At 35.9% G+C, this 11,725-nt stretch overlaps 1 protein-coding gene across 1 annotated transcript in view; it reads left to right on the top strand.

Annotated features, from left to right (window-relative positions):
• The first annotated feature begins 1,878 nt into the window (after positions 1-1,878).
• GABRA1 (gamma-aminobutyric acid type A receptor subunit alpha1) overlaps positions 1,879-11,725 on the top strand; it is a 60,667-nt gene continuing 50,820 nt past the window's right edge. The window contains exons 1-3 of the mRNA XM_024753374.1: positions 1,879-2,182; positions 4,513-4,601; positions 7,938-8,050. Coding sequence (XP_024609142.1) covers positions 4,528-4,601; positions 7,938-8,050 — 187 coding nt within the window. The 5' untranslated portion in view covers positions 1,879-2,182; positions 4,513-4,527. The remainder of the gene's footprint in view (positions 2,183-4,512; positions 4,602-7,937; positions 8,051-11,725) is intronic.

Raw genomic sequence — 11,725 nt, 5'->3', positions numbered from 1 at the left:
GGCAGGGGACATGGGTTCAAGCCCTGGTCCAGGAACATTCCACATGCCCCGGAGCAACTAAGCCCGGGTGCCACAACTACTGAGCCCACGAGCCACAACTACTGCAGCCCGCGCGCCTAGAGCCCATGCACCGCAACTAAGAGTAGCCCCCCGCTGGCTAACGAAGAGAAAGCCCGCACACAGCAATAAAGACCCAACACAGCCAAATATAAAAACAAATAAATAAATAAATTTATTTTAAAAAATACATTACATTTGTTGTGTCTGAATAGAGTAGGCAACTAAACAAGGATATTATAAAATGATCTTCAAATCTCCCTTCCTTGAAGATTTATTTCTAAAATAACTTCCCAATGACACTTCCCTTTCAAAACTCAGAAGAAACAAGTCCAATTCTAAATGTGGTCTTCAATTATATATTCCTTATTATTTCATTCACCTGTCTTAAGTTTTATTCATGTTAGCTGACTGCATTGCAGCACAAAGTCAATGAACACTTGCAGAATCAAAAACGCATGAGTGGTATGGACTGGCCATTTTGGATTTTTTTCTTCCCTTAGCCAAGATCTGACCCTATCTGAAATGTCTCCTCTGGTAGAAATCCACGGAAAATGACTAGGGAGCTCACCAAAGTTCAGCCCTTATTCACCAGAAGCACTACACGGAGGCACCCACCTTTTCTTTTCAGCACCTGCTACCTAGTCCAGGGGGAAGTGCTAACGGGACAATTCCCACAGCCTCAGGTCATTTCAGTAAGCGCTCCCAGGAACACAACACCCATCTCCTCTCTGCTACAAACACCCATTCACAAAATCTGAGGAGAGAACTACAGTCGTCCCTGATTCCTTGGAAATTTAGTTAGACTGATGTAGAAACACACCCTCCTTCCCTCAGTGTATAATTATTCGTGGGTGAAGAGCCACCAGGGAGGGTAACAGAAGAGGAAAGAGGGGGAAAAAAGTAGAAGCGGGTTTTGACCTGAGTTCTAAAAGGCTTTCTGTTAATCTCTCGTCCCCCTCTCTCACTTTCCTAATCCCGAGAATGATGGAGTTATAGGCAAGGGAATGATTCCGGAAATGCAGATATGACTCTCAAACCTAGAAATGATCTGGGCGATTTATTTAAAGTTAAATACTCCTCGTGCTAGGAACCCAGCACAATTCATATTTAAAGGAGGCCGTGTTTTCTCCATCATGACATAAACAAACAGTTGCCTCCAAAGATGAAAAACCCGGTTCCGGAGCGTGTTCTTGCTGTCCTCTAAGCTGCAGACTGAGGGCCGGTGGAGAGCGCTCACAACCTGTGAAAGTGCGGAGGACTCTCTCAACCCGGTGGCCAATTCCCCACCGGCCAGAACTCTTCCCTACCAGCCCTCATCATTCGTGACTCTGCAAGACACAGGGACTCAGACGTGTGTGGGAGTGCGTGTGAGGGAGACAGGCGACAGGAGAGTGCGCTTTCCACATGTGGAACCCTGCATCTCCCTGTCTCATAGCTTGCGTCCGTTCATATGCATGCAGTGGTTAAATATTTGATCAAAGGTGGAATAGTTATACTCATCAGTTGTATTTTTAATAGGCACGCCTTAAAATAGAGGGTTCATAAATTGAAAGTGTGAAAAGATTCTGAGTATCGTCCCTATGTCTCTAACCCTTTCTACTCTTCCCTCCCCCATGTCTACTCCCCCCAAAAAAGGAAAGCTTGCAGCAGATTGTAGAAGGATTTGAGTCTGCAGCTAGAGAGAAGGGGATTAGGGCCAGAGCGGTGCAAGTTAAATTGTGCTGCCTATAAAAAATGGGCGGATTGGTCTCCAGATCCAGAGGCTGGTACCACCTTCCTTTCTAAAATAAAATCTCTCTGGCATGAAGTCACCGCCTATTTCACATCCGGTTTGCCCTGGGACGTATTACTACTGTCTTGGTAAAGAAAAATCTTTTGTTGTATAGCTGCAGATTGGATACTGGGAAGCAAATTTGGGTGTGAAATCTTCAGCAAAGGAGCACGCAGAGTCCATGATGGCTCTGACCGCTCAGAGCGAGTGAGTGAGCGGCAGAGCGAGGACGCCCCTGCGCTGCCGGCGCGCCGGGACTCGCGGGCTCGCGCTGGCTCCCAGCTCTCCACGATTTTCTCTCGCAGACTTTTCTCGGGTCTTGAGCGATCCTCTGCCCAGAGGGGGCCCGAGGTAAGTGCGGCATCGGACCGCCACACATAAGCTTTGAACGTGCCTTTTCCTTGCTGGAGTGACAGGAATGCAATAGAAAACAGAGAAGGAGGGAACAGGACAAGAGCCTGATCCCGCAGCAGGTAGAAAGAACGAATGTTTTTCTTTCAGGGTGAAAATCGCAGCGATCTAGGAGCATTATTATTATTACTAGTATTATTTTCTCCGTCTCTCTTCTTTTCTTTCCCTGTTTCTTAGGCAGAGTTGAATGTATTCCGCGGGGTGGGTGGTGACATGTTGTTTTGGTCTTTTTTGGGTTTTTTTGTTTTTTTTGCAAGACGGAGCTGGGGTGAGGTGGGGAGGGGCGTTGGGTGCATCGTCTAAAGTTAAGACGCTGGGATAGAAAACCTATCTCAATGTTCCATCGTAGGGAAGGCACTCTCTCTTTCTGCCTGCAAAAATGCTTCTTTTCTCCTTTCCAGTGGACGCTGCTGTAATGCCGTCTGGTGTAGGGGTCTCTCTCATTCCGAACACGAAAAACTCAAGTTATCATTTGCTGTGGGTGGCATAGATATGGGTGTTCAGAGTGTGTGTTTGATGGGGCGAGGTTGAAGGTGGAAAGGGGTAAGGAGACAGCTTAGCGTTTCTTTTAAACTATTAGGTTTGCATTTTCAAGAAACTTTCTTACTCAACAACTCAAGTGCCATGATAGGTTTGTTTTTCTCTTTTCAAAATGTCAGAGGAGGACAAAAAGCTATGCTATCTTGCTTTGGGGTTTTGTTTTGTTTCACTTACCCCTTTGGGAATTACCCTTTTTTATAAAGACCAACAAATATTAAAAGGGTACGAGAAGTTGTTTTTCCTTCATAACGGATGTTGAAGGTTAATAAAAGGGTGAATTATAATTATGCAATTTAGGTGCAATATTTTACCATAAGGATATTTACCCAATATTTCTTGTCGTATTCAACTCATCTATGTCAAAAGCAGTCACTAAATTAGGGAAAAACTATGAAGCTCCCAGTTCTTACCTCTAGGTCTAGACCATTTCACTCTAAACAGTTTAATTATGTTTCATTGCTTACATGCCTGTTTGGAATGGGTTTTACTGATATAAATGATCCTGGAGAGTGCGGAAAGCATTTGTGTAGATGTATTTAAAGGCATACCACATTAAACTATAGAGTGCCTAATGGAAAATATGCTTTAAAAGACTGGCAATCCATTAATCACTGACCCTGCTAAGGAGTACAGATTCAGGGAAGTGCTAACAAATTTTACCTTGAACATTTCTCATATTATGACTGGAATCAGTTATAGCACATTCAAATAGTGTTACCATGTCTGCTCATTCACCAGGTAGTGCTCTGATTTTTAAGAATTACACAAATAGATTATAATTTTAAAAATCCTCTAAGCTTTCCATGCTCCTCCATTCCTCCAACATCCCACTACGAAGTCTAAATTCAACAATCAGAGGGTGATTGATTGCACTTTACCTAAGAGGGAAAAAAGATTCCCTTTTTCATGCAAAGCAAAGCACTCCAGCTTCCATCTGTTTTAGATGAAACATTTTCTAGCAGCAACCTGGCAGAATCTGAGAGGGCTTAAAAGACATGTGAGGGCATGCTTGTGTGCATTTATGTGAGTGTGGTTTGTATGTGAGAGATCAGCACATGGCTTGACTATAAAGTATGTCCTTTAGCCTCACAGAAGCATTAGCGAGCATATTTAACGAGGCAATCACAGGCAGAGAATTACAAGCATGATTTCGGCATTCAACTGAGTGTTTCCTATGATTTTATTTTTTTTAAAAAAAAGATAAATAGCAGTTGCTTCTGAAATCAAGGTGCACCCAGAATCCAAAGATGAATTCAGTCATCAAAGCATATGAACCTACCCCATCACAGCCTCCAAACATGCTCTCCCTGTTGTAGACACCAGCTGAAAATTGTCAGTGCACACAGTTCAGTTGTGGGAACTCAAATAAGAAAGGTCAAATTTTTCAGATGATAACAAGAAGAGAGTAATGCAAACTACATTGTAAATATAAAACCTAGAGGAAAAACAACTCACAGTTTTTATGTTAAGCAATATTGTCACCTGAGAGAATTTCAACTTGTATTCTTTTACAGGAGAAATTTAGACACTGATATTTCTGAATGGAGAAATGGAAGTGAAAGTGGAGAATGGATGGTCCAGGTTTCCATTGCTTCCAGTGAGGTGTCATAGCCCAGTGAGGTCATTTCCTGACTTCAAAGCATTTATCTGAACTGCCTCAGTCAGCCCTAGTGGTTATAACCTGATGTTTCTTGCAAGGGACATTGATCTCTACTTGTTCTACTTTTCAGCTGCACAAGCCCGCAATGAAGAAAAGTCCGGGTCTCTCTGACTACATTTGGGGCTGGACCCTCCTTCTGAGCACATTGACTGGAAGAAGGTGGGGACCCTTTATTTTAAATCTGCATGAGAATTTCTGTAACTTTTCATTTATTCTTTCAGGGGGAAGAAAATTGTCCTTGGAGGAATTCATGACTAAGGGAATTCAAAAAACTTAACTGCAATAAAATTCCAGCTAATAAAGAAGAACAATATGAAAAAATAATCAACTTATTTGCATGTTGGTTAGAATACGCTTAACACGCTTCTGTTAAGGAACGTATTAATTCAACATTTAATTCTTAAATTGAACTTCTCACTGCTCAGTTGTAACTGAACAAAACATGTGGTTTCCTAATTCACAGAAAAAGTTACCCCAATTAATGTCAGCATACTATGTGAGTTGATTTTCCAACAAGAAAATTTCTAACCAGTTGCAAAGATCATAGAATAACTTCTATGTGGAAGTGGAAAGGTTAGAATAATATTTGTAATTTGAAAGTCATAAGTTTTTATAAATGCATGTGCATTATGTTTTGAAACTGTTATTTATGTAACCAATAGAAGTAGAATATACTACACACATATTTAAGAACGTTAGATAAAACTGAACTTCTCTATTTAAGTTTAACTACTGTGGAGACAAGTTATGAGAAAAAAATGTAATCATATGATTAACCATATTCAAAATATTTGCTAATGATCCCATCAAATGCATAGACATATTATACTAGCAAAGATACAAATGACCAAATATTTCAGATTCTCCTTTATCTGCTTTTATATTTTTTTGTGTAGTCCACTCCTGTGGCCCCAAAGAAAGTCTTAGACATATTACAAAAATCTAAGATTCTCCATAATGTAATGAAAAGTGAACCCTTATGAGTTAAGGCAGAGAGATGGAATAGACTGGAAAGATAAGGACTAAGGAGGATTTTTTAAATTGAGAAGTTGTCTATTTTTATTGTTTGTTATTGTATATGATAAATAATGACCGCCAGATGAACAGAAAGTGCATTATTGCCAGATACTCTTAATCTGAGGAGTTAAATGTTCTTCACCGCTCTTGAAAAATTGTATGAAGTGTTGCTATTGTAATGACCTGTAGATGGAGTTAGTGCACAATGTTTTATTATATAGTGGTTCATACGGAATCAAAATCACGTATTGTAACTGACATTTCTCTACAAATTATATATTCAGTTTAGGAAACATTACATTGGCATGAGTATTTAATAGCAAATAAATAATCTTGATCTTTATCCTAGGGTCATTGTCTGACAATTACATAGTAAATTAGAATTAAAAATGAAGCATAACCTGATTAAGAAAAGCACATAAAAGAAAGACTGTCATTCCAATTGGCAGAGCAGAACGGGTTCTCTGGGAGGGAGGGAAAAGTCTCTTTTGGCATTTGTACTCCAATGCAAACAATTGGTGAGTACAACATTTATAAAATAAAACCAGGGGAAAAAAAGCATTTCCTGAATTTGACATAAGCTATGAAAACAAAGAGAATGCAGGTATAGGTAGTAGATCACCCCATATTTTGGGAATCATATTAACAATCTAATTTGCTCTGTCATATCACCCCATCTCACCTTTTTCTCCCTTCTTATTTTAGTGATTCTTCCTTAGACTACTTGGTCAGGCTCTCGTCACAACTCAAAGTGTGTTAGTATTTCTTTTCCACCTTTATCAAGACGACCTTCCAGTATCCTTGAAAGATGCATGCATGGCAGTAGGTTTTGTGACAATGAGTTTTTATAAATAATTGTATTCAGAAAACTATTTTTGCTTTACTGCTGTCATCTGCTAGCAAGACATCCTGGAAGACACAGCGCTCGTTGAAAATTTGATTTCAAAAACTAGTAAGATCTTTAATTCTGCCAAAGGAGAGTAAACCCTCAATCTGCACAGTATTAATGTTGAATTTAGGAGAATGGAGAACTGTTTCATAGAGGTACATTTCATATATTTCATATCATGAATAACTTTTAGTTATAATAGCTTATTAAATTAAAATTTTATCAGAAAAGTTTTACATTTTGCCAGTATAACATTATTATCCAAATAATAGTGTTTGTTTTTGAATTGATACTTTGATTATATTTCTTGCTTCTGTCAAATCAGTGAACCCTGGTTTCAAATGTTATTATTTTTCTTAGATTGATCAGTAATATAAACACACAAGAGAGATGCCAAAAGCATATTAAATTGAAAGTGATATTTTTGTGTCCGTTTTTTAGTTCACACTCTATATTCTTTTTTTTTTTCTTTTTGCTCAAGGTCAGAGCTATCATTGAAATATATCAGTAAGTGTGATCCCTCCTAACATAGAATACTCTTCTCTCAAAGGATTTTGGAGGTGTCATTCTAATCATTACATAAAATATGATTCAAGGAGCATAGATAGTAATGTGATTGATGTAATAAATACATAATATGTGAACTGCAGTCATTACGTGGTCAAAATTCAAAGACTAGTAACGACTGGTAAGGGATAAAAACTAGACCTTCACATAGAAAGACTTAAATACAATTACTCTGATATAGAAGAATGAAAATAAAGTTTTAGACTAAAAGTTAAAGAAAGCTGGATTCTAGTTCAAACTCTACAAATGGCTGTGTTTTCTTAAAACGCTAATCCTGCATTAGTTTAGTAAAACCATAAATTAAGAATACTGGACCATATCTTTTCCAAGCTATCTTTTACTTCTAAGACCAGAAATTACAAAATTCAATTAGTTAGAGGTTTGAATAGACAAATTATAAAAATTGGTTCATAAACCTTAAGAAGAATGGAAATTACACACTGATGTGAACATGTAATTATCCTAAGAAACAAGTTTTATCTATTTTTCTCATCTAAATACCAGAAAGAACAACAAAAACACAAAACATAGATATATATGAAGTGGATAAAGGGACGGTTGTTGGTAGGTGAAATCTTAGGATTATGCTACACGTTAAATTAAATGAAAACAAAGCTATTACGTACTTTGGTAGCTCAGAAATACATTTTTTTTAATTTGGGAAGAAGTTTCCCAGATCTAGGTTTTTTACTAAAGTGCATTAATGTTCTTGCTTGCCCAGAGAAAACATTCATTACAACATTGTATACATGCTGAGAATTATAAATGTAAAGACACAACTCATTTCCTGTAATTTTCCTTCCATAGTTAGAAATATTAGAATAAAGAGCATATCATCTATGAGAACAAATATGAGAAAATGGTAAGAATTAAACTATGACATTTTTTTACTTTACCAGAAGAAATTTTCAAATTAAGATTCAATAGAAAGGAAGTTGGAAAATTGCAGAAGGTTTTATTTGGAAAAAGGTTTTAGTAGAAATGTATAATTTAGATATTGCCTCCCTTTACATTTTTTTCAGCTATGGACAACCCTCATTACAAGATGAACTTAAAGACAACACCACTGTCTTCACTAGGATTTTGGACCGACTCCTAGATGGTTATGACAATCGCCTGAGACCAGGATTGGGAGGTGGGTAGCATTATCGTGTTTTTATTTTATAGAACAATATTAAACATTTACTATTAAAGTATTGCTTCCCTCTCCATGTTAAAGTAATAAGAATGGAAGCACGTAGTGTAATGACATCCTATTTTTAGTATATTGCTCAATATTAATTCAATTTTCCACGGTCATCCCATGTACATACCCATACGTAGTAGAAGGCAGATTCAAACTTCTCATAATGTCATGAAATAAATGTTACATTTACTTGACAATCAATCTTTTCCATGTATGATTTGATTTTACAAGGGAAAAAGGGGGGTAATATCATCTCTTCCAGCTCAAATACTGCATCTCTGTTTCATTAGGCATAGCTATGTTTGCATTGAATTCAAGTAGAGTACCTCTGAATCTATTGCTCTAAACATTTATTTGGGAATATTACATATTGATCCACTATTTTGTGTTAGATTACCCCCACCTCTAGGATAAAAGGTGAATGAGATAGATGATAGTGTGTGTTTTGTTTTGACTGTGAATTTAAACTTAAACCCTAATTTTCTATAGTTAAAATGTTTTGGTTTTTTTTTTTGTATACCAGTTCATTGGTTTTACTAATGAATTTCTACTCAGGAAGAAGTTAGCACTTAATAATACAGTATTTATAACAATAAGAGTAAATAGTGCAAGGGATTACACACTTATTTAAACAGTCCTTGAGTAAGATAATCAACCTATCTTATTTAGTTAAACAAAGACTAATGAAGCCAAAACAAAATATTGATCTCAGAGTAAAATGAGTGAAGCAAGGAAATAAATTATTGTTCAAAGTCACATAGGAAACCAAGGAGAGAATCTATGACTCCCAACTATAACTTATGCTGCACTCTCTCCAGAGCATTTGTTGAAACTATTTAATAGCAATATTTAAATTACAGTGCAATGACAATATTAAGAAATTCATCTCCTCTTCATCTAGACAGCAAAGTTATGCAAAGAATAAGAAGGTTAAGAATTCAATTTTTGATTTTAAAACAGAATGGTAACATGGATTTAGTCTTCCTGTTAATACTCTGGGCAGTGTAATGACACAGATATGGATCATAGGTCTGTTTTGAGGCTGCCAAATGTCATTAGTGTCTCAGAGGTTTAAGGAAAACTCCTTTATCGAAGACATGACTCGGATATATGTCAAAGGTCTTACCAGGTGTCCTTTCCTATCAATCTCAAGCATTCGTTCTAGGACACACTATACAAATTCCTCCAGGTTTGTACTCCACTTGGTTTCCTTTTACTAAGTTCTTTGAAAAAATATTAAGGAACAAAATGCATTGGTCACAAAATGGAGTGCATAAATGTGTATGTGATGTATTAATATAAGGTCTGTGTATATCTAAACCTCTGGAGTGGTTTCAGGAAAATTGTTCTTGGTTCATAAAATTTGAAATAAATTACAAAGACTGCACGTGGGGGAGGAATGTACAAAAAGAAGAAATTCAGGACAGTGACAATAACTTTTAAAAAGAAGACTTTTAAAGTACTAATGGGCATGCATCTGATTTCTTTACTTCTTATTCTTCCTTCTGCATGATATCTCCTTAGAAAATCAGCAGAATTTTATAACACATCTAGAAAATCTTATCTTCATTCTAGTTTAGGAAATCCCATTTAATACTTTACCTTGTGAATGTGAGTATCCTCTATAAGTTCTGTGCATAGTTTTCAGTTTGTTAAACAATTTTACACATACACACACACACACCCCTTCTTTAATAATCAGCTGTTTGGTCATATTGTTATTTGGAGTACAAATAACAAGCCCATGACTGCTCATTTACATTTAATTATGTGTAATAACTCTTTAATCAAATATAGTATAAGCAGGAAGCATTTCACCTACTCCTCATATGCATACCTAAGTCTTGCAGAGCCACAGACCTTGAGGATGTATAATATAGACTAAGAATGGGTCAAAAAGCTAATTTTCAAGACTCAAGATAATGGTGGATTTATTAACAGAAACAACTACATTAATTCAGGCTGCAGTTTTGGTGGAATCTACTTTATTACCTACTTAATCCCCTCAAAATAACAAAAATAGATATTTAAAGAAAAGAAATAGTAGTTGGCTAAATATAGACAAGATATATTCTTTTTAATTGAAATGGATATAATATGCTACAGTAATAGAGAATTCAAGGGCTCAGGAAAATCAAAAAGAATGGATATGCTTTAATTTTTGCTAAAGATGATTTTTCTGATATTTATGATTTCTGGAAACAGTGATTTTGAGATTATGATAGACATGAAAACAAACTAAAAAGTAGCCCAAATAGTTTCCTCTATTTCTATTTTATCTATCATTCTGGAGCATACTGCAATTAAATCTGATGGATTTGAGATTTATGAAAAAACTTGAATACTAACTAAATTTTTGTCATTTTTTTGTCATGCTTTTTCAGTCTTAAGGGATATAATGGCATGTGTTTATTACATATATAGCATGTGTTTACTACATATATCTGCAGAATCATTAACATGTTTAAATACATTTTGAGAATGTTTATCTGTCTTTAGAAAACATCTTAACATGTTTAAGTACATTTTGAGAATGTTTATCTGTCTTCAGAAAACATCTTAAATATTAAACACAGATTTTAGATGTTTTATGAAACATAATCAGCTACAGAATAGATAAAAATGTTAACACCATGATTTCTGGATGCTATAAATTGAAATTATCTAATATATATATTTCTGCAAAATTATTTAATTTTATTTCTTTATCATAGATTTCTGGTAAGCTAAGTATGACATGCCTTCCAGTAGCTCTCCCATTATAAAAATGGATTTTTTTACATGATCCATTTGCTTTCAGATGTAAAAACTATGTAGGGGCAATACTTGAAAGATTATCATTAGCTTATAAGGCGGTAAAAATTTCCTCTTAGTAGGTTCATGATCACAGCTGGGATAATCTTCTCTCGCAAGAGATAGGAGCCCACCCTCTTCTTTATTATGATAAAAGTCTGGTTTTATAAAAATAACAACATTGTGCAGAAGGCAGGGATATTTTGTTCTGAATGTCTTGAGAAAATATAGAAATGTGATAAGCTAAGACTTGAGACTAATGTAAGAAACTCTTGTACATGCAGATTCATCATGACCTGTTTTTCAGAAACACACACAGAATCCAAAAGTGTAACATTATTCTTTGGAGATGTACACCCTGGATCCAATAACTAAGAAAACAGATATATAACATGGTTCATCCAGATGATAGGAATCAGTTGCAGATATTGTTAACACTATTTCAAAAGGCTATCTTTTCAGGGTTAAGAGCAATCCTGAGAAAGTAGAAAGAAAAGGGCAACCTAGAGATATCCTGGAAGACACATATCTTTTTAAATAAAATAAAAGAACTAAAAAGGATAGACTGTGTGGAATTCTAATAATATACTCTATTCAAGGATGTAAAGAGAAAAATATGTTGGCAAGTTCATATTTTAAGTATAAAATTAATGAAGAAAGCTTTAAATAGACTTGAATTGAAATAGTCAGTAGTCAGAAAATACAAATCGAAACTGTCAGTGATTGTTGGATTCATTCTCATTTAATATCTCTTTCTTTGAGGACAAGATGTGGAGGGCTGGTTCTTCCTTGCAATCAGGGCCTGAAGAATGTTTTTTTTTTTTTTTTTTT

Source organism: Neophocaena asiaeorientalis, unplaced genomic scaffold (genome assembly GCF_003031525.2).
Source record: "Neophocaena asiaeorientalis asiaeorientalis breed wild unplaced genomic scaffold, Neophocaena_asiaeorientalis_V1.1 scaffold268, whole genome shotgun sequence".
Taxonomy (NCBI): Eukaryota; Metazoa; Chordata; class Mammalia; order Artiodactyla; family Phocoenidae; genus Neophocaena; species Neophocaena asiaeorientalis.
This window is presented reverse-complemented; position numbering and strand designations above follow the sequence as displayed.